The following is a 27,814-nucleotide window of genomic DNA, read 5'->3' on the forward strand; positions in this document are numbered from 1 at the left end:
TTTATCGGGATGACGTCATAATTCCTAATATCGGACCGATAATTATCGTGCACCACTAGTGCTAACATTGTTGGTTTTTAGTCTTTTTTCTGTTTAAGACAAGTTAACCAGAAGTGCAAGGAATAGTTGATGGAAAAGTAATCTGCACATTTCTTTTAAATAATTGGTTAATGGTAGTAATTGCTCATGCAACAATTCTAGAAAATGCAATGAAAATGTCCTGCCTAGCCCTGTTGAAACCAGATATCACCTTGTACTTTGAGCAACTTTTTGATAGACTCAAGGATTAATCTAGAAGATAAAACATCATTCTGTTTGTGTAGGTTGTGATCCAGACCATCCCCACCATGGTCCCGGCCACAGCAGAGAACGGGGACAAGATCACCGTCCAACTGGCCAAGATCATCACCATCCCCGCCCACCAGCTAGCTCAGTGCCACCTCCAGACCTCCAGCGGCTCCCACAAGTCCGGCATGGGGGCCCCCCCGGGGGGCCTCAGCCTCCTCGGGAGCCCCCTCACGGTGCGGGCCCTCGGGCCGGTCAGCGTGGGCCCGGGGACGCAGGTGATGAGGCTCACCGTGCCGACGCAGGGGCAGCAACAGACTCTGATGGTGTCGCAGGCGGGCAGCGTGGGGGGGGTGGTGACATTATCGACGTCCAATCACACGATGACGACGCAGCCTCGGATCATAAGCGGCATCTTTAACGGGTCAGAGCTGGTGATCGGAGCGCCGGGGAGCGGGGGCGTCACCATGGAGAAGCTGAAGGCTGCTGGAGTCCACATCCAAGCGCTCGCTGTCCAGCAGAACCACGCCAAGTCGGGCGGCGTGGAGATGGTCGTCCAACTGGACACCCCCGACGTGACGATAAAGACTGAAGAGATCGAGTGCTGAAACATTTCAGAGTTACTTTGACGTTGTTTTTACTCTTGTAATAACCAGCAGCCGTCTGAGAGACTTTACAGACTCCTAAAGGCCAGTTTTATTTTGTCCCGAAGCGCGTCTTCCACCCCCCCCCCCCCCCCCCCGAAACATTACTGATTGCAACCCCCCCGACACCTCTCCAAGTGTCTCTGCATCATAGGAACGCACACAGACTTTAAAAGGGACTTGTTGGATAAAAGGTAAACGGGACCAACCTCGATCACTACAACGTATGCCTTTCCAAGCGGATCGCCGTCACTGACTGCAATTGGGAACCTTGAAAATAAGTAGAAACACTACATATGGAGGCAAATAATTACCGCTAACCAAAATGTGAACTTTAAAATCACAGTAAAACGCAGTGAGGGGTGTAATAAAACCTTTGTGGAGACCATGTGTTTATACTTCTGCCTCGATGTTGAACAACCAGCAAACTTCCTTTTTCGTTTTGTTAAATACTTCTATCACTGTGCAGAAGTGTGGGTGGTGCTACTATTGCTAACAGCGCGACAGAAGGCAGAGATTAGCTCTAAGAAGGAACAATATCAGACAAAGTGGTCATTTATGTACATATTTAAATATATATCTACTATATTCAGTTTACGGAGCTAAAGTTAACAGAACCGCCTTAGATTTAAATGTTTTCTTTTTCATTTAACGTCTGAACAATAAGCTGTTTTTTGTGTGTTTTGATACCTTGTACCAAGCACAGTATTATTCAAACGAAGAAGAACTAGTATTTGTATTAATATTAGTTCTGTCACTATCAGGCTGTTACACGCTCATATTGGTTGAAACGACAACATGTTGTCGAACAGTGTTGAACCCAATCTCCAGCGTCTAGGGAAATCTCTAGACTTGAATTTCACATTTATTCGACAAAAGCATCTCGGATGTTTCCAATTTTTACAAACCTTACTATCTGGCTGCACGGAAATGCGACTCAGTGCTGATGCATGATGCCACGTCTTTTAAAAAGATCACCCAAAAAGTATCAAGAAGGAATTAAAATAATGATTAATGATAGACATTGGAAATCAAAATGATATGTAAAATCTATACATAGGAAACCACTGTGGATCCCAGGTCACTTAAAACGGGGTTAATTTGCCAGCACACTTTTTTTACTGCCCTTTTTGGCCCCGCCCCTAAATTTCATTTTTATTTGTATGTACAGAGAGAGAAAGCTGTTTGTTCAGACTGAACTGTTTGTATATTCAACATTTGAAGTATATTCTATTTTGTTGTACTCTTGTTTCAAAGTGTATTAAAGTAGATTTTACTGAAATATAAAAAGACATTTGAAACCTAACTCCAGATGTTTCCATTGTGGTGTTATTGATTTATTACATGTCACTTGTTAGACGCTTTTATCGAAAGCGACTAACATACTCAATCAGGGATGCAAACGTGTCGCCGTTTTGAATCCAAAATAGGTCGTTTGTGTGATTCATGTAGATCTGCAATAAAATCTGCGGCCGCGAGCTGTTATGTGCCATCATGACACGCAAGGTGTTCTTTTTTTATATATTATAAAGAAGCGCTGTGTGCTCGAGTCTTCCTGCCTGCTCATGGATGTAGAATAAGGCTCTGCTGCTCCGCGACGAGGGTCTAGCTTCAGCAGCTACATTACCTTGTTCGTTGTTAATATTAACTGTGGTCCGGAGTCACTGTGGCACAGACTGGACCGCTGGTGAACAGCTGTTAGAACGGGTCGTTCAGGTGTTCAGAGCAGAGCTCCCTGTCGGAGCGGCATGTCACTACCCGATCCGTCCCCTTGCCCGATCGGTACTGCGCATGTGCGAGATGGTCCGGAAGTCCGGACGGCAACCCAAGATGGACACTTGACACAGTGGCTTTTAGCAAAGCTCAAAAAGAAAAACCGAGAGAGATGAGTTATTGTTATTACAACGTGACTTCACTATTATTTAACAACTCTTTTTATTGGGTTCTTTTATTTTGGGTTAAGTACATTGTCAGAATAAGTGAGAAATAGATTTAACTTCTGTTAGACAGCTATCATACTGAATCAATATTTACTGTGAATGTATGCAACAATGTATGGCATATGGCTGTCTAACAGAAGTTAAATTCATTCCTCACTTATTCTGACAATGTACTTAACCCCAAATAAAAGAACCCAATAAAAAGAGTTGTTAAATAATAGTGAAGTCACGTTGTAATAACAATAACTCATCTCTCTCGGTTTTTCTTTTTGAGCTTTGCTAAAAGCCACTGTGTCAAGTGTCCATCTGGTGTTCCCGTCCGGAGTTGTCCAATATGGCGGACCATCTCGCACATGCGCAGTACCGATCGGGCAGGGGGACGGATCAGGTAGTGACACGGCAGAGCGTGATGTGCTGAAAAGTCTTTCTGTCACAATATTATCGTTGAGCTAGATAACTAGCATACACTATCTGCTAACGTTAGCTTTAGCCTTCGTTTTCTAATAGTTTTTTTCATAGGCTATAAACAGAGGTGGTATATCTTGTACTAGAGTCAAAGTAGAAGCACTCAGATCTTGTACTTGATTAAAAGTAGAAGTAGGCTACTTGAGTAAAAGTAGAAGTACTCAGATCTTGTACTTGATTAAAAGTAGAAGTACTCAGATCTTGTACTTGAGTAAAAGTAGAAGTTCCAGTACCAATGTAGGAACAATCCTGCAATCAAAATGTTCCTCAAAAGTATTATCATCAAAATATAGTTAAAGTAGCGACAGTAAAAGTAGAAGTACTCAGATCTTGTAGCCTACTTGAGTAAGAGTAGAAGTACTCAGGTCTTGTACTAGAAGTACCAGAGTGTAGGAATACTCTGTTGCAGTAAAAGTCCTGCATTCAAAATGTTCCTCAAGTGAAAGTAGAAAAGTATTATCATCAAAATATAGTTAAAGTAGTCATTGTACAGATTGGTCCATTTCAGAATAATATATATGATATGTTTTATAATGATTGATCATGAAAGTGTTCTCAAAGCTGGTAAAGGTGCAGCTAGTTTGAATGACTTTGTTTACTGCAGGGTAGCTTGTGGATTTACTCCAGGTGGAACTAAAGTCTGATTTAACACTTGATTAGATTTCACATCATTCATCCAGATCTGTGAAGTAACTAAAAGGATTCAATACATGTAGTGGAGGCTATACAGATAGAAAGACTAACCCTTGCACAGAAGCATGAACATAATTTTTCAAAATGCTCAACAGCTAAAATTATAAACTGACTGCTACACAATTAAAATAAATGCTTTTATATATTTCTATTAGATGTGACTCTTTGGCGTTTCTGTTATTATTAACTGCTGCTTTAGTTGTTCTGACTGCTAACATCCTGTTATTCCTCATTTTAAAGCCGATATTCCGTGGGGTCGGGGGCTCGGGTCCTTGTCACCTTTTTCATACCTGATGAGTTTTCATCCCTGTCAATACTGTGGACAATCCCCACAGGAGCAATTTGGGGTGCAGTGTCTCAGGGACACAACGACATGTTGACTGCAGTGGGGTTTGAACCTGTGATTTATTATTTTTTTCATTATGTGTGTGTGTTTTTGATCTACACAGGGTAATGTCATCCATCCCTGTAAATATCAACAATAGTTTAAAGAGGCCCTATTATCCTTTTGGGGGTTTCCCTTTCCTGTAGTGTGTGATATGTTTGTGTGCATGGAAATGGTCTGCAAAGGCTAACATTCCCAAGTTCCCTCCAGAGGGACCTTCTCTCCAGAACAAAATGGTATTGGAATTGAAAAGGCCTTTCAGTTTGCGGGATTAAAAGTATGAATCTGCGTTATTTTAAGTTGAGCACACAGTTGTAGACAAGGGTTGAAATGCAAATGTTAGAAAAAAACAACTGTTTTTAAATCAGTTTACAAAGAATTCCTCAACTCTTGTTGCTGTAACTTTGACACAAACATTTATGAATTGTTTTTCTTCTAGGAATATGATATGGCTGTTGTCCATCATGTCCATCATATACATTACTCAATGTTAATATTTTGATTGCATTTCCTTCACACATGGTTCTGGTTCAATACAAATCCTCTTGACAGAATTAGTGCAGTTCAACTGAATTTGTCCGCTTCATGACTAACATTCGTCAGCATAGTTCAAAAGTTATAGTCAGGACTTTTGGAAGGCCATTTAATTCTAAAACCATTTGACCTTTAAAGGCTATTCTGTGAATGTGCAGGTTCATGTTTGTATTATGTGCTTCTACTGTGACATGTTATCATGCTTTAATGTTCAATAAGCTCTTTATTTTCCCTCATACTGCCTGTGTTGCCCAGTCTGCTCTGATTGGTTAGCTTGCCGGCTCTGATGTTATTGGTCAACTGCTGGAGATGTCCCGCCCCTTAGCCTATCACGTGCTAGTGTTACATTGTGGTGTCGTTTTGTTATGGAAGTAAACAAAGGATCATCATGGCGTTTCAGGCAGGTGGGGGGGGGGGGGTGGGGGGAGAGAAACTCCCTCTGGAGGGAACTTTGGGATTGCAGCCTTTGCAGACCATTTACATGGTAAACCTATATTACACACTTCAGGAAAGGGAAACCCAAAAAGCACAATTGGGCCTCTTTAAAATATATGTAATAGTACAGTAAGTATGTGATCCATTTAAAAAAGTAACATAAGTTGGTCCATATTCTTAACTTAACGTAAACCTTATACCACACCTGTACAGTATAATATCTAAACTGATTAAAGTAAAAGAACAGTGTGGAAGTGACATTTCTGAAAAATTGTTATACTGTGTCGTCTTATGATATGTTTTAAATGTTATACTGTGTCCTTTTTGACATATAATATGTAGTTTAAAAAAAAAAATGCCATATATGCTATGTCGTTTTTTCTGATATTTTCTAAACAATGTTTTTTTTTTTAGAAAATGTTGACATACTATACTACACTTTAACATATTTTTGACATACTATATGTATTTTATTTTGCATAATTTCGACATACTATATTTTGTCGTTTTTTCTGATATTTTCGACATACTGTCGTTCTTTGGCATATTTTGACATACTATACTACGTTATTTCTGTCATACTATACGAGTTGAAAATTATTAGAAACTCAAAACGTGGAGAAATAAAACCTGAACAATCTGCTTTAAGAATCACTGAATGATTGGGGTGAACATCCCTTTCATTACCAACCTACCACGTGATAGGCAAGCCAACCAGAGAGAGGCAGATTGGGGAGACGAGTAATCAACATAACACTATTCTGCAAAGAAACATCATCCTCACTCTGTAGTACAATGGCAAGTGTGAAACACAACATTTACTAGTTTTTAGTGTTGTGTTAGGAATGACACGATATGAGATTTTCACTACACAATTATCGTGGGCAAAATATCTTATATATTATAAAAATAAAACAAGCAAATTCCTCTTTACATTTTATTGTATTTTCTCTTTTTTGGTAATGAAGTTACAGTCCTTTGTGTGTGACAGTTTCAATACCCGGCTCTTTAATGCCCCGGCCACACGAGGACGAAAACGGCTAAACGCATAGGATTAACGCAAACGCAATCGTAAAAAAGCTTCCGTCCACACGCAATATTCACCGGATAGTGTCTGTCCACACGAGACCGCTCCGTTTAGCTCCAACCGCTGGAGAAGCTGCAGTACATATGCCGAGCCTGCACGTGGCGCTGTAACTTCCTCCACAAAAGCAGCGAAGAAGCATGGTTGTCATGGTTGCCCTTCTGTTTATTCTCCGCGGTGGGGGCCGAGGGAACCGGGCAGAGTTTTTCGCCAGTCAGCGTGTATTAACGTTTAAATCTTCCGGACAAAATTATAAAAGTGCCGGTCAAAGGTCTTCTTTGTTATTTATTGAGCTTTAAAACAAATGAATAACGACTCTATATATTATAATAATAAAATACACGGAGCCTCTCTTTTTCCTCCCTCTCTTCGGACAGCGCCAGTGTCTGTCTCATGCAGCAGCTGATCCAGTAATGAGTGACCCGGCCGACAGTAGTTTGTAGTAGTAGGGAGTTTGAGAGGTGTCTCCGTCCTGTTGGATTAGACTTCACTCGCGTTTATGTCCATATCGAGAGAAAGATAAATAATCTGAATTCAGTGTGCAGTTTACTTTGACGCGGGGGTGAGCAGCAGAGGTGGGGAGAGGCGGGGCTATTGCCTCATCATTATCAGAAAATGATCGTATAGGGCGTACACACACGCCGTTGGACCCCCCAGAGCGTTGCGTATGCCGTTCTATCCACCTTGGGACCCGTTATCGTTTCCTCAGTCGTTTAGTGCCGTATTCGGTCATCCTCGTGTGGCCGAGCGGTCTATATGACACTAAACAGTAACGCAAACGACCATTTTCGTCCTTGTGTGGCCGGGGCTTAAATCCACATGTGGAAGTGTCCTTGGGCCCCAAATCCCCCCAAGATATAGCCATCGGTGTGTGGCTAGATCTGCCATTAGCGTGTGAATGGGTAGTGTTAAAGCGCATTGAGTGGTAGGAGGACTATAAAAGGCACAATATAAATGCAAGAACAATCACCATCCAATACTATTTAAATATCACCGGTATCGTCAATACTGGTACATTTTTGTATTTGTGTTTCAGTACTGATGAAGGTCCAGATCAGTAACCTGGTGTAGATATCGCATAGTGTTACACTTTGGGGAGGTAGATTTGCATCTGCATTTTTTTGCAGTGTATATCTCCGCAACTTCTGCGTGTAAAGTGATCATACTTTTCAATTCCAGTTGCAATTCCCAACCTCCCCTCTAGTTCTCCGTGTCCGTCTCCACCATCGCTCCCACGTGGCGTCACATCCTGAAGCTTTCTTGTGGAGAGAAGCCAACCAGGAGCCACAGTTTCTCTTCTCAGTGTCGTCCCTTCATCTTCTGCTTCACCTCACTCCTTCTCCTTAAAGCTGAAGTCACAAACCAGAGAGAGATGGTCGGACGGATAGCTAAAGGACGGAAGCCTGTTGGGCCCAATCTGTTCCTCTGTGGGCATGTCCAAAACTGCGTCCACCCTCAGTGTGTCCCGACTGTACCAGATGTAGTCCAGGGTTGCGCAGCACTCACCCGTAGGACGGATCTTCCACGTTGTGTACTCCGGCTCAGTGGAACCGTCCTCACTGAGCCTCTTGTAGGCGGAGTCCAAACCAAGAGGCGATGCGGCGAAACGTCGGTACACCTCCTCAGTCGGGATGGCGTTGAAATCTCCACATATGAGCAGAGGAATGTCCAGAGTCTGGGCGCCTGCAGAGTCGTGGCCGTGTTTCTGGACCAGAGTCTGGAGGTGTCTCAGCAGGTCGGAGCCCTGCGCGCTGCGGAGCCACTCCCAGCCGGAGCGAGCCTTCAGGTGGGTCACCGCCACGCACACACATCTCCCCGAGCTACGGCAGCGCAACATCGTCACCACGGCGACCTGCGGTAAGAGAGGGCAGAGTTATTTTTATTTCTAAGATAAACATAAAATATAATAAATACAACCATATCATAAATAAATAAACCAGCCAACCCAAACCAAAACAACAAGTAACTGCAGCATAAATAAACAAAGTTTCCCTTTCCTGTAGTGTGTTAGAAAGGTTTCTGTGCGCTGGTGAACATGAGAAACTTTCTCGTGGTACAGGTACATCAACAGGTACATCTGCGGAGTAGTGGACTGTCACTCTAAAACTGAGTAGCCAATGGAGACGCACCCCTGAAAGTCCCGCCCACCTGGGACGTTTGTGTCAAAATCTAAAACAAAAAATGAGGGAGCGCAAATGAGAAGAGCTGCAGCGAGAGCAAAAGTCTGATCATTGAGAAAGAAGAAACAAGAACGGCAAACAAAAAGATATGTTAAAACAAAGAAAAAAGACTTAGTTTTATTTTTGAAATTTATTTTATTTTGCTTGACTCAGTTTTTTTTCTTTTAAACTTTTAGTTTTGCTTTATTCTGAGAAAGTGTTGCTTTATCTTTATGATACAAAACTAATCCCATAGTTTCTCTCCCACACACCCCCCCCCCTCCTGCCTGAAACGCCTCATTTGTAGTCCCTTTTTTATTTCTGTAACATAGTGACATCACTATGTAACACTCACTCTCTTATTTGCTAGTGCTCCAACGCATTGTAGGTGATAGGCTAAAGGGGCGGGACATCTCTGACCGAGTCACCAATCACAACAGAGCCGGCCAGCTAACCAATCAGAGCAGACTGGGCTCTGGTTTCAGACAGAGGGTGAAAGGAGGTGCTGAAGCACAGGCAGAATGAGAGAAATTGCACATACAGTTTAAACTAAAATACTTGTTATGAATTTTGTATTTCCTATGATGGCATACTAACTCTTTTAGGACATTTTAATGACATTAATAATGAGCAATAATATCACTTTTTTTATTGGAAATTTACACTATGAGATGTTGATGTCACATGTTACATGTTACATGTTTATATGTTAACTTCACAATGTATTAAATTACATTTAAAGATGAAAGATTACATTTATAGATTAGTAAAGTAAATACATTGCAGAAGATGAAACAAAACTCTTCTATGACATTTATTGAAACATAGTATTCAATTCTTTTTGATGAATTTCAATTATATTACTTTTTGTAAGTTCATTATATAAACCTTTTATTTAGTGCCTACTTTACTATGCCTTTTAGGACATTTGTTTGACATGCACTTTTCTTTATTCCATACTAAACCATAACATTTGAGACAAAAAGATGCTGCAGTATATACAAATAAAGTGTAAGGAATAAATATACATACAGAAATCTCAAAGGACTGGAAGTAAAACCAGCCGCACTGACGAGAAGCTTTTTAAATTTCCTTTTTTTAATAAATAATTGTATTGAGTGTGCGGGGGTTTGAATATTCTATATTAAACAAAGGAATCTCTCCTCCCCAAAAACTACATAAAAAAACATTTAAAGAATAAAATATATTTAAATTAAAGAAAAACATTGAAAGAGATAAAAAACAATAAATATTGCATCCCCACTTGCAAAACAAACAAACTAACAACACAAAGAGCTGGGTACAAATGGTGTATTTTCGCTTTTTATGTTTCCAAGTGTGGCTTTAAATTCCACCCACCTGATTGGTTGGAATCCTCATGGTGGAGAGCTGGAGGTTGACGCTGTCCAGGAACTCAAAACGCGACTCGTCGTAGAACAGCGCGCAGCCGTCAGGGCCGTTGTTGCCCTCCACATCCAGGCAGGGGGACCAGGGCTTGGGGCAGAAGTTGCTGCTGTAGCCCAGGCCTGCGAAGACCGGCTGGAGGGTGTCGTAGTAGTGGTCCACTTCCTGCAGACACAGGATGTGAGGGCGGTAGGTGAGGATCTCCTCTAAGATGAGGTACTTCCTGCGGGACCAGCTGAGGGCCTCCGGGGGACACTGGACAAAGCTGTCAAGCCCCTCGCCAAGAGCTGCCAGACGGGGGGAGGGAAGAGTATTAGGGTGGAGATAACCTGGAGGAGCTGAACAACAGTTAGCCAGAAAGGGGCCAAATGCCTACACACCGGAGAATACGCCGCCTGTAGTCACACTCTGCTGAATGAGGCTCCGGAAATACAGCGGGACGCGTCGAGGAAAACTCCCCTCTCTCAGGCAGGAAAAGTTACTGACTTTTCTTAAAGTCGTTGCAAATGAGCATCTCTTGGACAAACATTTGATATAATAATTATAATAAAGTGCTACAAATAGTGGCCATTCACAACAGAGCCGACCAGCTAACCAATCAGAGCAGACTGGGCTCTGGTTTCAGACAGAGAGCATGAGCGCAATAAAGAGTTTTTTGAACATGAAAGCATGGAGACATGTCACAGACGAGGAACAGAATACAGATATGAACCTGCAAATGAGCACAATGTGTCGTCTTCAAAGGATTTCTACCATAAAAGGATGTTTTGTTATGTCTGTAGAATATAATTGGTAGGTCTCAGTATTGTGCCTCCTGCTATTTGAATATTACTGTGAGTCCATATAGCGATTTTGATAGGAATAACATGAATTGTGCAGCTCTAACCCCAGTTCAGAGTTTTTAATCCTGCAACAAGTTTTTTTATCCATGATTACTTTTTGAATATTAATTTTGATATTTGCGGAGAGCACTAAACGTTCAATTACTGATGGCTAAACTGTCCCCAGTAAAGAAAAAAAAGAAAAGGAAAGAGGTTAAAATATAGAGCGCTGGACGTCAGGGAAATCAGCAGAAGAAGACAAACAGGAAGTAGACAGGGAAATGGTTTGGGCTCTAGCAGTGTTTAAGGACTGGTTAATGGTAAGAAAATGTAACAGACTTGGACAATTACAGAAAACCTCGAACAGTGCTGCCTTCATTTTAAGTTGTTGTCGCAGTAGTTCTAGCTGTTGGTACGCAGTGCAACGGCTCATTTTAAACAACTATATTTTGAATCAAGTTGTTGTTTTATTTATTGTCTTATTGTCTTTATTATGATCCCCATTAGCACTAGCATTGGCTATTCTTCCTGGGGTCCTCACACACTCAAAACATACATAAACATACATACAACAAAATTAAAACAAAACAGCTCATAATTTCATGCTATTTACAGTGAAATTAAGTGAAACTAAAATGGTCATCCAGTTATCGCCATCCTAAGGCCAAACAAAAGTAAATACAAATAAGTGTACATAATAATATATGCATACATAGCCACAGGCACAGTTCAAATTTACTTTGTAATACTTAAATAATTGTTTAGCAACCTTTTGAAATGTACTTGAGAATTTTCCTGAATGATGTGAACCGGTAAAGAGTTCCAGCTGATCATGGCTCTGTACATGACTGTTTTCTGTCCCATATTTGATTTAGATGTGGGTAATAAAACCTTCCTTCTATTGTATGTCGTGTTTGATAGTTATGTTGTGCATATTACGCTATAAACCTTTGTGATAATATATCTGGTGAGTGAGTCACTGTAATATTTCTGACAAAATGTAATAAAATATAAGTTGACCTCTGTCTGACAGTTAACCATTTCAGTGACTCTGGTTCTGTAGGAGCACTGCAGTGCACATCGTGCTTAGAGATGTCCCGATCCGATCACGTGATCGGAGCTGATCACGTGATTTTCAAAAAATCGGGGATCGGGATTTAAATTCTTTTTTTTTTTATAAAATATATTTTTTTAATTTAATGTTACAAAACAAAAATGACCATGTTCACGTCTTAAAGTCATCCTGAGGACTTAGTTTTGGTTTAAAATTACACAACATCATGTATGTGTTGCTTTCTTTGGGCTTGTTTTCAGACCTGGTTGCTTATTTCTCTCAAAGCTGTGTGAGTGGGCGCAGTGTCTAATAGTAGCAGGAAGCTAACGAGAGGCTACGTTCAGCTGGTGACTCGGGAGTCGGGACAGAGAAAATGTCAGGAGTTTGGAAGTATTATGAAATTGAAAGCGAAGGCAGTGTAACAGCCAGATGCAATGTTTGCAAGGCGGAAAGAACAGAGCTACGTTCAACACGACCAATCTAATACGCCACCTGAGAAACAAACACCAACAACAACACGGCGAGTACACAGCGGCCACTCAGGTAACGGCACTGAAACAACCAACACTTTCAGAGACTTTTAAAAGGAAAGAGAAACTGCCCCAGAACAGTAAAAAGGCCAACACAATAACAGCCAAGATAGCTGAATTCATCACGTTGGATGACCAGCCGTTATCTGTTACCTTTTTTTTCTCTTAATGCATTGCATAAAGATCGGATCGGGAAAAATCGGAATCGGCAGATTGTCAAAATCAAATGATCGGAATCGGATCAGGAGCAAAAAAAGGTGATCGGGACATCCCTAATCGTGCTGCCTTATTTTGTGCTACTTGTAGTTTGTTTAAATCTTTTTCAGCAGCACTAGACCATATAACCAAACAATAATCAAGCTGCCACAGAACCAAAGCATCCAAAACTTGTCTACTGACATCCATAGGCAAATATTTTACAATTCTTTTTACAAGTGACACACCCCTTCCCATTTTACATACAACATTATCAATTTGTTTAGACCAAGATAATTTATGATCCAGGGTTATACCTAGAAATGTTGTCTCCTTGACCTGTTCAATTTCAATATGGTTTAAATGTAGTTGCAATTTTGGTTCACCTTTTAACTGATGATTTGATCCTATTAATAACGATTTTGTTTTTCCGGCATTAAGTACCAACTTATTATTTATGACTCACTCTGATATCAGTAGTAGATCTTTATTCATAACATTTGTCAACTCTCTTGTAGTTGATGCTGCATAATATATTGTTGAGTCATCTGCATACATTACAATTTTAGCTTTTTCTAACACTAATGGTAGGTCATTTGTTAAAATAGAAAATAAAAGTGGTCCCAAACAACTACCCTGAGGTACTCCACAAGTGACTGTTTTCATCTTTGAGAGACTTCCATTAAAAAAAACAGTTTGACTTTGATTTGTCAGGTAACTTTCTAACCACTTCAGCGTTTCCAAATGAAAACCATATTGTTCCAGCTTGTGTAACAACAAAGAATGGTCAATGACATCAAAAGCAGAACTAAAATCGAGTAGTACTGCACCCACTAACTATTATCTAGTTCGCCCTTCCAGTCATCTGTCATTTGTGTTAAAGCGGTGCATGTGGAATGGCCAGGTCTATAAGCATGTTGATACACAGTATTAAGTTTGTTACCTTCAAAGTATTTTTGTATTTGATTGAAAATTATTCTCTCCATTATCTTTTTAAATTTAAATGTACACTTCTTATTTTTCATAATTAAATCCTTTATTAGAAATGTGGAGTTACTATTTATAGTTTGATTCATATTTCTCCTCAAATGTTTTACTTTATCAAGAAAATAATCATTTAGTATGTCATCGGTAATAAGCAGGAAAAAAGAACACCTTTGCCCTCTGGTGTTCCCTTTTCATTAATGAGCGCCTCCATGGCCATTATCCCTTATATAACTGTAACAATTTCAGTAAACACAAATCAATTCCATGACCGTGGGAATTGTATGAAGCTGGATTCTGTCTGTAGATAAATCTGAGCCTAAACTCCAGTGTGTGTATCATTCAGGCTGAAGCAGTGTACCTTGGGCCAGTATGTTCCACTGCATCACCCTGATGGAGCTGCTGGGGGCGCCGCCTCCATCCTGCAGCTGAGTGAACTTCCTATGGAAGCGAGGCGCTCGGCCCCTGAGGGCCTCCTCACACTGTCTGAGCAGCTCTGCGGGACACACAGGGGCCCCCTTCTGCTCCTGTGTCTGACACACACACACACACACACACACACACACACACACACACACACACACACACACACACACACACACACACACACACACACACACACACACACACACACACACACACACACACACACACACACACACACACACACACACACACACACACACACACACACACACACACACACACACACACACACACACACACACACACACACACACACACACACACACACACACACACACACACACACACACACTATAATATGAAAATATACTACACACTACAGTGTATTGCACTTTAAAGTGGAGGGCGGGCTGTGCACTTCATTCAATTATTATTTCCCTAATCGTCTTTCCACAGACCAAGGCAAACGTGGTATGTCTACATAATATTTGACATGAAGTATAGAACCAGCTCTTTTAATACGCTGTAATGTCTCTCCTCTAGAATTGTTTACAGATGCGATTGACAGTTTTTAATAGAGATGTCCCGATCCGATCACGTGATTTTCAAAAGATCGGGGATCGGGAGAAAAAAATCGGGGATCGGGATTTTTTTTAATTTTTTTATAAAATATTCTTTTTTTCATTTAATGTTACAAAACAAAAATGACCATGTTCACGTCTTAAAGTCATCCTGAGGACTTAGTTTTGGTTTAAAATTACACAACATCATGTATGTGTTGCTTTCTTTGGGCTTGTTTTCAGACCTGGTTGCTTATTTCTCTAAAATCTGGCAACAGAGTGGGCGCAGTGTCTATAGTAGCAGTAAGCTAACGAGAGGCTACGTTCAGCTGGTGACTCGGGAGTCGGGACAGAGAAAATGTCAGCAGTTTGGAAGTATTATGAAATTGAAAGCGAAGGCAGTGTAACAGCCAGATGCAATGTTTGCAAGGCAGAGGTTCCGCGTGGTGGAAAGAACAGAGCTACGTTCAACACGACCAATCTAATACGCCACCTGAGAAACAAACACCAACAACAACACGACGAGTACACAGCGGCCACTCGGGTAACGGCACTGAAACAACCGACACTTTCAGAGACTTTCAAAAGGAAAGAGAAACTGCCCCAGAACAGTGAAAAGGCCAACACAATAACAGCCAAGATAGCTGAATTCATCGCGTTGGATGACCAGCCGTTATCGGTTACCTTTTTTTTCTCTTAATGCATTGCATAAAGATCGGATCGGGAAAAATCGGTATCGGCAGATTGTCAAAATCAAATGATCGGAATCGGATCGGGAGCAAAAAAAGGTGATCGGGACATCCCTAGTTTTTAAACTAATACACTGTGAAAGGAAGATAATAATGCATTGACTATGGAAGAGAATCAGGGCAACATGTGACTCTCTTCTTGAGATCTGATGATTTTTCTTTGTTCTGAGATTAAAGTCACAATTCTCAGGATTCTGACCTCTTGACAATCTTCTTCTTATCTCCAGTTATTATGTTCCAAATATCTGGAACAAACTCCCAGAGTCCTGCTTTAGAATCCAGGCTGAAGGCTTTGCTTTTAAATTACACTGCACTGTAACTTTTACTCATGTATTGTATACCTATGTTATTCTATTTTATCTTGTTTTATGTTTATTCTATTCTCTTTATTCTTAATGCTCTTAATGTTTTTCATTTTTTGTAAACTTTTTGAATTGCCTTGGGTTGAAAGGTGCTATTTAAATAAACTTGCCTTATCTGACTTTTCCCTCCGTATCCGACCTCCTTCTCCGCAACTGATTTGTTTCTCTGTGTCCGACTTTTTTCTCTGTATCCGACTTTTTTCTCTGTATCCGACTTGTTTCTGCGTATCTGACCTCTTTCTCTGTATCCGACTTTTTTCTGCGTATCTGACCTCTTTCTCTGTATCCGACTTTTTTCTGCGTATCTGACCTCTTTCTCTGTATCTGAAATTGTTACCAGGAGTTTGACTTTTTTTCTCTGTATCTGACTTTTTTCAGAATTCTGACTTTAATCTCAGAACAAAACAAAAAGATGAACTCATGGTCAGATCTCAAAGAAATATTTCACATGTGGCCCTGATCCTCTTCCTTTATCAACAAATAGTATGTATGGGGGCTTTCATTGTGTAAAAAGTAAGCCAGCAAAAAGTTAAATGTCAAGAATCATCATTTAGCAGTACAATGTTTTGGAGTCACAGTATCTGTACCCCATTATGTCACTATGTCAATAACTTGCCTACAAAACTGCTGACAGCATTTACTGAGTCACTTTTTGTTTACATTTGTACAGTGAGCAGAGGAGGAGGAGCCACTGACCTGACAGAACGCTGGATCCAGGTTTGTGACTGCAGGCGGGGGGAGAGGAGAGCTGCTGAGGGGCGGAGTCAGGGCGCTGTACAGCCTGGTGGCCCCCCCACCCATCGGACACACTGAGAGGAAGAACAAGATGGTGAGGTGTGTGAGGATGGAGACAAACATTCAGCATTTTGTAACTTTAATGACACATTGGTGGATCGTCAAAAATGTTAACACCTCCAGTCCATTCAATCAAGTAGCTTTATGTTCATGCGCTCAAGCCGAAATAACTTCCTTGTTACTCAAAGTAACATTTAAAATAACATTATTCATTGACACAGGATCTCCCGTACAGACAGCCATATGTACTAACACTAGAACTCAAGGTTAGAGAAACGCCCTCTGGTGCCAACTTTGGGATTTTAGCCTAAGCCGACCATTTACATGCACAAAAACCTTTATAACACATTACAAGGAATATCAATACTATGTTGTATAATGTTGATAACAATGCTTTTCAACACTGATCCCATACAGTTTGTAAACCAGGCAGCATATGAGAACAGCACTTTAAGGAGGCAACTTTCAATTTGAAATGGTAGGTTTACAGACTGGAAGTTTGCAGAGGTCACACCCTGATAGTATCCATGCCGCACACACACGCACACATGTTTGTGTAGTTAATGCTTCCATGGCTATTCAACACAGCAGCTGTTTGTTTGTAAGGACTTTGAACAAAAGTAGGTCAAAGCTAAGTGGGTCAAATTGGCTGGTCGTTTGCCAAAAGGCATCAAACATGTTCCACTTCAAAATGTAGCAGACAAATAAACAACAATAAAAATACCTCAGCTGAACTTAGACTCAATGTTATGAACATAATTGCGACTCTTATATTGATGATAAAGTAAGGGCCAAAGATTATTACTGTATTACATCTGCTTTTCATAATACACCACTGTATATATTGTAATATACACAAATCATAATGTACTACTTCATACTTCTTATGTTCAAATACATATTTATATATAGAGAGCACTGGGAAAGGCGCTATGTAAATATTATTTATTATTATTTAAAATATTTGTATTGCCCAATTTTACTTCTAATGTTCATTTTAATATTTCTATTCTATTGTAGATTTTACTTATTTTAAATTAAAATGGAGCTACTGTCAACTGTGGGAAAGTACTCTAAATCTGATTTCTAAAAGCAGATGTACGAGAGAGCCATAAGTGGAAACGTTTCTATAATGGCAAGCCACAAATATGGCTTTTTAAACTGAGAAAACCAAACTGCCAACTCCTCTACACCACAACCATTGGACTACAGAAGGTCACATCCTGTTTAACCACTGATGTTCAGGATCAATCCAGTTGTGTGTGATTGAACCAAACAACCTCTGTGAAAAGAACCAGCTTCCAATTCTTCCCAAATGTAGGTCATAAATCTTTCTGTTAATCATTATATGGGTCTATGTCTATCCATATACACCAGCCAGACCCGGGTATTAAATAAAGTAACAGCACCACCATAAGTCAGAAACACAGTACAGCTGATATGATGCATCCAAATAATCAGTAAAAGAAAAAATAGCTGCCTCTTACCAATAGTGTCCATCATGTCCACGGCTATGTCCACTCTGAACAGAGTTTCTTTTGAATGCCTCCTTTTAAACACCGGTAATACCCTTTTTACAGACAAGGTTTGTTTACTGGTTTAGGTTTCCTGTCTGAGCTGAAAAGGTTTTCTCTGAAACTGGAAACAGATGTGTATTTGTTTAAAAGAATGCCCTTTCACGGCTAACTGCTGCCTATAAAGCCTCGCGGAGGACAGGGGAGAGAAAGAGAGAGACTAGGAAGTACGTCACCACGCCATATGGAGCAATTCACGTCATGTGCTAGTGAGGGAGAGAGCACAATCCAAACACACAGTCTCACACACACACAAGCTTGAGTGTGTGCAGAGTTGTTACGGATACACACATATTAGATCGACTCACCTTTGCCCAAACAACAAGCAAAAGCATAAAGTAACATGGAAACACACAAATTGCAACAATGATTGCATGACTAAACCAATCATGAGTGTGTGTGTGTGCGTGCGTGAGGTTTGTAACAATGACTTCCTTGGATTGCGTGTTGTCACTTTGATCGCAGTTTACAGTAACTTGTGTTACATCAGAGTGTAATGTTCTTTTCCATGTGCAGTAGTTGTTAGGAGATATAAATGTTAATTAGGCCGCATTTCCAAATCTCCTCGCGTCCCTACACAAGCCATTATCTTACAGGAAGGGAATCTAGATCATACAAGTAACCGTTTAACAATAATCCATTTTAATGGTAATATACAATGCAATACAATCAAATACATTACCATACACAACCATATCGTATCATGTGTACTGTCAGGAGTTTGGCCTACTCCTGGCTCCTGCCCACAGGCCCCCGGACCTCCAGTCCCAGCGACGCGTGAAGAGAGAGGGCGAGCACAGCGGGGTTCCTGTCTATATACTTCGCTGACCAGAGGAGGAGTTATCTGCGCCTCCCTTCCAGACCAGTGATTGGCTGCCCAAATTAGTATCAACAGCTCACATCTTAAGTCCCCAATCCCAGTGGCTCAGCTTCCTTATCACAGGGATCTGAGATGACTGTATGTCAACTCCACACCTTCCCCCTCTTCCTCTGTCCTCACAAAAGCAAATGTTCACAGGCCCCGAAAACAGTTCACAGTTTTCTTACTCAAATCATTTTCAAGCTTCTTCACAGTTTGCATGAATACATACAAATATTTCCTTACATAGTGCATTTGACTTATTAGTTATACTATTTTGGTTCTCGGATCAAAATGTATTGAGCCATTTCAAAACTGTGGTTCAAGGCTCCCCTTAACGGGTTACTGATTAAAACAGGGTTTTAAGTTTTTTTAATTAAAACATTTAATTTGAAATCAATAGGAGGCAGGCAGCACCAAAGTTGTTCTGGAAAACTGTCCGACACCTCAGGAGGGGGAAGCAGGGAACCATCCAAGCTGTGTACAGTAAGGATGGGACGTTGTGGACCTCAACTGATGGAGTGTTAGGGCGTTGGAAGGAACACTTTAAGGAACTCCTGAACCCGACAACTCCGCCCTCTATGTTAGAGGCAGAGCTGGAGTATGGCGGGGGATCAACACCAATCTCCCGGGGGGAGGTCACTGAGGTCGTCAAACAACTCCACCGTGGCAAAGCCCCGGGGGTGGATGAGATCCGCCCGGAAATGCTGAAGGCTCTGGGTGTTGAGGGACTGTCATGGTTGACACGTCTCATCAACGTTGCGTGGAAGTCGGAAACAGTACCGAAGGAGTGGCAGACCGGGGTGGTGGTTCCCCCTTTTCAAAAAGGGGGATCAGAGGGTGTGTGCCAATTACAGAGGCATCACACTACTCAGGCCTCCCCGGGAAAGTGTACTCCAAGGTGCTCGAAAGGAGGGTCAGGCCGATTGTCGAACCTCAGATTGAGGAGGAACAATGCGGATTCCGTCCTGGTCGTGGAACGACGGATCAGCTTTTTACTCTCGCAAGGATCCTGGAGGGGGCCTGGGAGTACGCTTATCCGGTCTACATGTGTTTTGTAGACTTGGAGAAGGCGTATGACCGAGTTCCCAGGGAGTTACTGTGGGAGGTGCTGCGGGAGTATGGGGTGAGGGGGTCTCTACTCAGGGCCATCCAATCTCTGTACTCCCAAAGCGAGAGCTGTGTCCGGGTCCTCTGCAGTAAGTCGGACCCATTTCCAGTGAGGGTTGGCCTCCGCCAGGGCTGCGCTTTGTCACCAATCCTGTTTGTAATATACATGGATCGGATTTCGAGGCGTAGTCGTGGGGGAGGGGGTCTGCAGTTCGGTGGACTAAGGATTGCACCACTGCTTTTTGCAGATGATGTGGTTCTGATGGCTTCATCGGTCTGCGACCTTCAGCACTCACTGGATCGGTTCACAACCGAGTGTGAAGCGGCTGGGATGAGGATCAGCACCTCCAAATCTGAGGCCATGGTTCTCAGCAGGAAACCGATGGACTGTCCACTCCAAGTAGGGAATGAGTCCTTACCTCAAGTGAAGGAGTTCAAGTATCTCGGGGTCTTGTTCTCGAGTGAGGGAACAATGGAGCGTGAGATGGGCCGGAGAATCGGAGCAGCGGGAGCGGTACTGCAGTCGCTTTACCGCACCGTTGTGACGAAAAGGGAGCTGAGCCAGAAGGCAAAGCTCTCTGTCTACCGGGCCATTTTCGTTCCTACCCTCACCTATGGTCATGAAGGATGGGTCATGACCGAAAGAACGAGATCGCGGATACAAGCGGCCGAGATGGGTTTCCTCCGCAGGGTGGCTGGTGTCTCCCTTAGGGATAAGGTGAGAAGTTTGGTCATCAGGGAGGGACTCGGAGTTGAGCCGCTCCTCCTTCGCGTCGAAAGGAGCCAGTTGAGGTGGTTCGGGCACCTAGTTAGGATGCCACCTGGGCGCCTCCCTAGGGAGGTGTTCCAGGCACGTCCAGCTGGGAAGAGACCAAGGGGTAGACCTAGGACCAGGTGGAGGGATTATATCTCTTCGCTGGCCTGGGAGCGCCTTGGGATCCCCCAGTCAGAGCTGGTTGATGTCGCCAGGGAAAAGAAAGTTTGGGGCTCTCTGCTGGAACTGCTACCCCCGCGACCCGACCACAGATAAGCGGGAGAAGATGGATGGATGGATCAATAGGAGAAACTCCGTCGAGAGGGAACTTTGGGATTTTAGCCTTTGAAGACCATTTACAAAAACACAGGAAAGGAATACTCCAAAGAACACAACAGGGCCTCTTTCATTTCATTGTCTTTTTGTTAAATTGGGTAATCAACACAAAAAACAAAGATGGGGAATAACCCTTTGTGTATATCGTTTGCATTTTTCACATTTTGAAAGAACTACGTAAAGCCTCCAGCTGTTCCTCTTGTTTAATATTACACATTGCTCTTGTGTGTCCTTGCTGATCAAAATAATGTTTGTCAAGCAGAAACAAAGCCCCTATATTCCTCTCTATCCGGATCTCTTAAACCAATAGAATGGAGTCAGGGAGCGTTCCACGTGTTGCTCGGACGTCAGCGTGTCAGCTCACAGACCAGCGCACATTACAGAGATCTAAAAGCTCTGCTGACCTGTGATGGTGACTCACGTCTGAACATGCAGGTCTGCATAGTCTCCAAACATCAACAACGAGTCACAACCCGCCTGCGTTAGACGGACACACAGGATTGTTACAGAATAGACGTTTTTTTTTTTTAAAGCAACAGAAGATAAAACACCTTTTCAAAAGCACCTGATTTACAAACAGGGTAAATGTGCATTCATTGATATAGTGTGTGTGCTGCTGTGAGGGCAGCGTGACTCATATCCTGCGTAGACAATCTATCGTGGCTCCAGGCAGAATAATTAACTGTAGTGGTGTGTGAGCGTGTATACGTGAGTGTGTGTGTGTGTTACGATATCCTTTAGTGGCATATTGACATTTCCACATTAAAGGGCAGCTATTCAAATGTGTGTTTGTGATGTTCTCCCCATAGGTGAAACTATTTACAAGTGATGTGTGTGCGTTTGTGTTATTAAATAATACTACCTTATTTAAAAAAGAGACTTACTTTTGTGCACACACAGAAATTGAAAAGAGAATTAAGTTCTAAGCAAAATAAGGCATTCTAACTAACCAATATCTTCCATTTGGACTCCTTTTATAAGCTTGGTCCCAGCAATGTTTTCCTTCATCTTTCAGTCTAAAGGCCTATCATGACTACTGCTTGTTTTGTTTTCTCCTTTATACTTCCTGGTAACGAAGATTCTCACTATATCACATGAATGCATGTTCCGAGTGTTAATAAAGGTGTTTGCTCATACCATGCTTGTTTGTGTGTCTTATGATGACTAGACTGATCTATTCAACTCGTGGAACAGATGGGTGTTTATGGGATGCTTAGTGGAATTGTAATATAATACTGAACTTTGTCAAAAAAAAATTATTTGATAAATACAAATAATTTTTATTATGATGGCGTAACTATTTTCGAAAAATCCTACCAAGTGAAGGCCAGAATGCATTTCTCCCTCAAGTTGAAAATTATACATTGTATCTTTTTCTTTTTTATGTGTAAATAAAGAAACTACATTCACACCACCAGCCTTTTATAGTTCGGTTGAATCGAACCCTGGTGGGTTTAGCCGGTTGGTGCGGTTCGTTTGGGTCGGTGTGAACACAGTCCGAGACCTCTGAAGTGAACTAAACAACCGAGAGGGGTCTGCAGACCTCCACTCTCAGGACACCTCCACTGTCAGTACAGGAAGTGCACGCTAAGAATTCCAAAATAAAATCACCACCTATCAGTACAGTGCCACTTTCCAAACAGGAAATGCACGCAAACACAAAATAAAATCGGATCGTGACGGATCGTGACACTTATTATATACATATGTATATATCTATATATATATATATAGATATATACGGACACCTTGTATTGTAGTTACTATCAGTACAGCCGCAGCGCCATTTTCCGAACAGGAAATGCACGCAAATACAAAATAAAATCGTACTGACACTTATTATATACATAAAGTATATATAGATATATATAAAAATAGGGACACCTTGTATTGTTTACTCTCAGTACAGCACCACTTTCCGAACAGGAAATGCACGCTAATACAACATAAAATAGCACTGACACTTATTATCTATATATATATATATATCTATAGGCTATAGATATATATATTTATTTATATATATAAATACGACATCTTGTATTTTAGTTACACCCGCTAGACAACAGTGGAAGGTTCGAGAAACAACCGTGTTTGCCGGGTGCACCGCGGCAGAGGTGGGGAGGTTCCAGCTGGGAACCTCCACCCCGCTGCGGGACCCGTGGGACCCCTGGACGGTGCGTCTTGGTCACACTTCATATCGGCCGGCGCGGAGGCCCTCCGACAGTCGGTCACGTTTGCCATTCGATCAGTGAGAGAGGAGAAAAATGCAACAAAAATTGTCAAAATCCGTTAATATATGGATGAGTGTGGGGGGGGGGGGGCTGGACACAGGCCGTGGGGGGACACCCGAGACCGGGCAATGTTCCCGGTAGAAACCGGGTGAAATAGCCAAAAAAATAACAAAACCGGGGAAATGTGAAAAAAAGTGTCCGAAAATAGGCACTCGTGAGGCGGGCAGAGTCCCCTGTCAACTCCCGTTACATTCCTCCATGGTGTCATTTGAGCGAAAAACTTTTACGAGAACCAGGCTGGGGGGGTCAAAAGGGCTTGACCAAGGCCGACCCAAAGTGCACGGTGGGCGGACTCATCACCTCCGTGATGAGTCTCCATTGTGATTTGAAAACTTCCATCAAACGAGTCCTTCGGTGGGCGGGAAAAAAACGCGTCAGAATCGTCACTTCCTGTACTGACAGTGGAGGTGTCCTGAGAGTGGAGGTCTGCACTGGAACTGTCCTGAGAGTGGAGGTCTGCAGGTAGGCTCCCATGAAACAACCGGACTCTGGTCCGCTAAAAGAGGTGGTCTCGGAGAGCTTGCTAGTGAACTCAGGAGCGGTTCATCGCTGGTGTGAACGCAGTCTGCACCAAGTGTAGTATTTACGCATTACAAGAACGCGGATGTCTTCAAAAAAGATTTTGTTTAGTTAAAGAGGTTGTTTAGTTAAAGAGTGAAGCAGAATGAAGTGTTGAACAGTGTTGTAACAGTAAAAATGCTCCGTCAACTAAACACAGGGGCGGACTGGGTCTAAAAATCAGCCCGGGAAACTCGACCGGCCCAACTCGGTAGTCGGTACCGCTAGTCAAATGTCAACTGGGGCGGGGTTGCTAGTGAATTGTCCGACCGGCCCACTTCGGTACCGGCCCACCGGGAAAACTCCCGGTATTCCCAATGGCCAGTCCGCCATAGGCGGCGCTAGGGGGTGCTGAAACTCCCCCTAGGATATCCATAGCACCCCCCAAGCACCGCCAAGAACTGTATGTGTCTTTTTTTATTTTTCCGTGTGAAATTCATAATTTGAAAAATGTTTGATTCGAAAAATATATGCCACAGAAGTACTTCTGGGTCTCTGTGTTTCATTCAAGCTCGGCTCTGTGTGTGTGTGGCAGGCGCACATTTAGTGTGATTAAGCGAGCGAGAGAGAGAGCTCACCGGTGCCAGGGACCGTGTTGTTAGCATCTGTTTAGCTAGCTGCACTAACGGATGCTCTGTTTCCACAACAAGGTGAAGGAGAGTCCTCTCCTGTCAGACTGAGGGACTCAGGTGAGCTAAAGGACTCTCTGAGTGTTTAGATAGTTAACTTTAGTCTAAGTTATCTTAGTGGGTCTCAAACGGTTTTGTCAGGATTTATGTAAACAATTATTTCTGAGGCACACCTTCATATGATCATTATAGTTATAAAACAATAAGGGAATAAATGAAAAACAGTTATGAAATACTATGACAGTAAAACAAGAATACAGTTTAAAAGGGGAGTTATTTGTAAAATATCCATAAAGAAAAAGAAATCTGTTTACAGTTCTGTTTCATATGGGTGTTGAGAGAGGTATCCATAGATCTCTTCATGTTGCTCTCAAAGTGCACCAGATTGATGCTTTTAACTTCAACATTTAAAAAAAAAAAAAATCTTCTCGGGGGAGCATACCCCCGGCCCCCCCTAGAGGATGTTAGGTCCACCCCCCACTTGTAAACAACCTGCTTACACCTATATGCCGTGAGCTGATTATCGAGCCTTCATTGTAACAAGTATAGCCGATTGTGTATTTGCAGTAGAAAATTAAACTGTAGCGCCGGTACATTAATGGGAAACCCTAAATGTTTGAGCACCCTTTATGAAACGTCAAGCTACCTCACAGCACCCCCACTGGCGGAGGCTCCGGTAGAAATTTTCGGGATTTGCATTTTTACTCCCTTAATGTCTGACCAATGGTTGAACACATGACTTGTGTTTAAAGTTTATAGTCCGTTTGAGTTTTGCCCGTGTGAAGGTTACCGAACCTTCTGAAAAATGTAACAATCTCTCGTCTGGTGCGCACCTGAAAATTAGGTGTGAATGCGACCTAACAAACAATACTTTTAGCGATGCATCCTAAGGAGTATATGTGTACCAAATGTGATTGCAATCCATCAAATAGTTGACATAATTCAATCTGAGCCAAAGGTTTGGACTGGCTCACTGAAAAACAATGATGTTATCTATATGGCTACATTTTTTTATATGACATATTTACATTGAAGGTCAAGACTGTAAAAAACGACAACCTGAAACACAGTACAGTAAACCTAATCCCATTAAGCCATTTATTTGTTACTGCAAGGAACACTTTTTTTAGGACATATTCTGCTAATTTTGAGGTTCAAATTTATATTTGTTGCCTCTACTGTGACATGTTTCCATGCTTGAAAGTTCAAAAAGCTCTTTATTCTTCTCATACTGCCACCTCTTATCACCCTCTGTCCGAAACCAGAGCTCAGTCTTTTCTGATTAGTGATTTGTCAAGAGCTAAGAGATGTCCCGCCCCTTAACGTACATCACGAACAATGTGTTGGAGCACTAGCCAATGAAACACAGGCGTTGCATCGTGATGCCATTATGACATTCAGGCAGGGGTGGGAGTGTGTGGGAGGGAACAGTGGGATTCTAGCCTTGGAAGACCCCTTACATGTGCAACAACCTATATTACATACTACAGGAAAGGGAAAACCCCAAAAAGCAAAATAGGGCCCCTTAAAAACAACAGTTCACCGAAAATACGCCTTCGATTTCAATATTCTCTTAAAATGTAGACTTACACACGTGCATATGCATGTTTGAGAATATGCGTGATATATATTTCAGACCCTTAAATCTTCATCATGTATGTAATCTAGATGGTGGTATTAAATTGCTACTTTAACACTCCTAACCTTTAGAGGGGGAGCCTCCTCTACTTCAAATATTAGGGAATATACACTATAGCATTAATGTGCTGTTTACACGATAGCGCAAACGGTTGTATCCGCAACTTGTCTCTTTCGTTTAGCCCGTTCGTTCACACAACGCCGTAACGGAAACGCGAAAACGGACCCCGCACACCATAACGGGTCCCAAGGTGCATAGATCTGCAACCGGAACGCTCTGGGGGGGGCAAACGGCTCCATGTGTACGCCCTATACGATCATTTCCTGATAACGATGAGCCATAGCCCCGCCCAAGGTTGTAACTTAGGTTTGAGAACTGGGGGGGACACAAAACAGGGGGTCCTCCGCAATGAAACATTGTTCTCGATTTAATTCCATTTCCTGCCTTTCTACAAATATATTAGGGACTATGGTGTTCACTAATCCAAGAAAAATGTGTAGTGTATATAATGAGTGCGCAAACTTATCTATCCATGAACCTGCTTTATTTGTGATGACCTCACATAGGGATGTGAGGTGCACCCCCGGTAAGAATTTTTTTCTTTTAATTGAAGTTAAAGGCCTCAATCTGGTGCACAAATGAAGAGATGTATGGATACAGCTCTCAACATATGAAACAAAGAACCATTCGAATATGCTCACAACCAATAACACATCATTGATATACTCCTCTCTCCTATCTTTATCTTACCTAGTCTGCATTCTTTCTTTTTATTTATGCATATTTGACTAATCACTCCCTTTCAAACTGTGTTTTTTATATGCCCGGCATATGTACTACAGCGTCTCCAGTGCTTTCGAGCGGTCTTGTGCAGAAGTACAGCGCCACTTACAGGCCCGGCATATGTACTACAGCGTCTCCATCCGATTAATAAATCCAGTTAGAAGGTGATGTTTCACAGGGAATTATGACTTCTATTTTAGCTTCATTATACTTGCTAAAAGTAGCTAATTTGTGTCTTCTCTATTAATGCTTCAGCAGACATTAGACTTGGATATTTAGGATTTCAAAACATTACATTACTCAAAAAGGCCTTTAACTTTAAAGCAGCAGGAGGAAAATAAAGAGATATATATATAGCCTGTTGTTAGCCCCAAATATATCTTATGAAGTAATAATAATAATAATAATTCCTTACATTTATTATAGCGCATTATCAATGACTCAAAGTAGAGCTACAGGCAAAGTTGACTTCAAAGACTTACCTTCTTTACTGATTTCCTCCAGCTCCACGTGTACAGCTGCTGCCTTGTGTTTCAGCCTTCTTTCTCTGCCTCTGTGTGGTCCATAATAGTGTGCGACACAGGCGACGGGAACGTAGTGTTTCTGTTTTGAGGGAAGGGGGTGGTTGTTTGACCCCTTTAGCTGCAGAGGAAGGTCACAGGTGAGAGAGAGCTGGTCTCTTCTGCCACCTGCTGGTAGGAGCGAGGGTCAAACTGTTAACAGCCTGCAGAGAAAGAAAAGCTGAGTTTAATTATATTTACAAGCTGAAAATCA

The 27,814-nt window shown here is 41.9% G+C and overlaps 2 protein-coding genes across 4 annotated transcripts in view; one reads left to right on the forward strand and one right to left on the reverse strand.

The window, feature by feature from the left end:
- The window catches only part of LOC117447402 (ETS-related transcription factor Elf-2-like), a 28,901-nt gene extending 26,666 nt beyond the window's left edge, over positions 1 to 2,235 (forward strand). Inside the window, 1 exon segment of the mRNA XM_071204281.1 lies at positions 324 to 2,235. Coding sequence (XP_071060382.1) covers positions 324 to 893 — 570 coding nt within the window. The 3' untranslated portion in view covers positions 894 to 2,235.
- Positions 2,236 to 6,304: 4,069 nt separating this feature from the next.
- Positions 6,305 to 27,741, reverse strand: LOC117447582 (nocturnin-like). Of its 3 annotated transcripts, none has more exons than XM_071204315.1 (5): positions 27,523 to 27,741; positions 16,406 to 16,518; positions 13,974 to 14,145; positions 9,984 to 10,315; positions 6,305 to 8,317 (listed from the first exon to the last, which is right to left on the reverse strand). In XM_071204315.1, exons 2-5 carry the CDS (start codon positions 16,508 to 16,510, stop codon positions 7,796 to 7,798), a joined length of 1,131 nt encoding a protein of 376 aa, XP_071060416.1. In that variant the 5' UTR covers positions 16,511 to 16,518; positions 27,523 to 27,741; the 3' UTR covers positions 6,305 to 7,795. The 3 variants fall into 3 exon arrangements, with proteins under 3 accessions (XP_071060416.1, XP_033940347.1, XP_033940265.1); XM_034084456.2 differs by lacking the exon at positions 27,523 to 27,741 and adding an exon at positions 17,992 to 18,200 and having other exon boundaries at positions 13,974 to 14,139; XM_034084374.2 differs by lacking the exon at positions 27,523 to 27,741 and adding an exon at positions 17,992 to 18,199.
- Positions 27,742 to 27,814: the final 73 nt, after the last annotated feature.

Source organism: Pseudochaenichthys georgianus, chromosome 1 (assembly GCF_902827115.2).
Source record: "Pseudochaenichthys georgianus chromosome 1, fPseGeo1.2, whole genome shotgun sequence".
In the NCBI taxonomy this organism is placed as follows: domain Eukaryota; kingdom Metazoa; phylum Chordata; class Actinopteri; order Perciformes; family Channichthyidae; genus Pseudochaenichthys; species Pseudochaenichthys georgianus.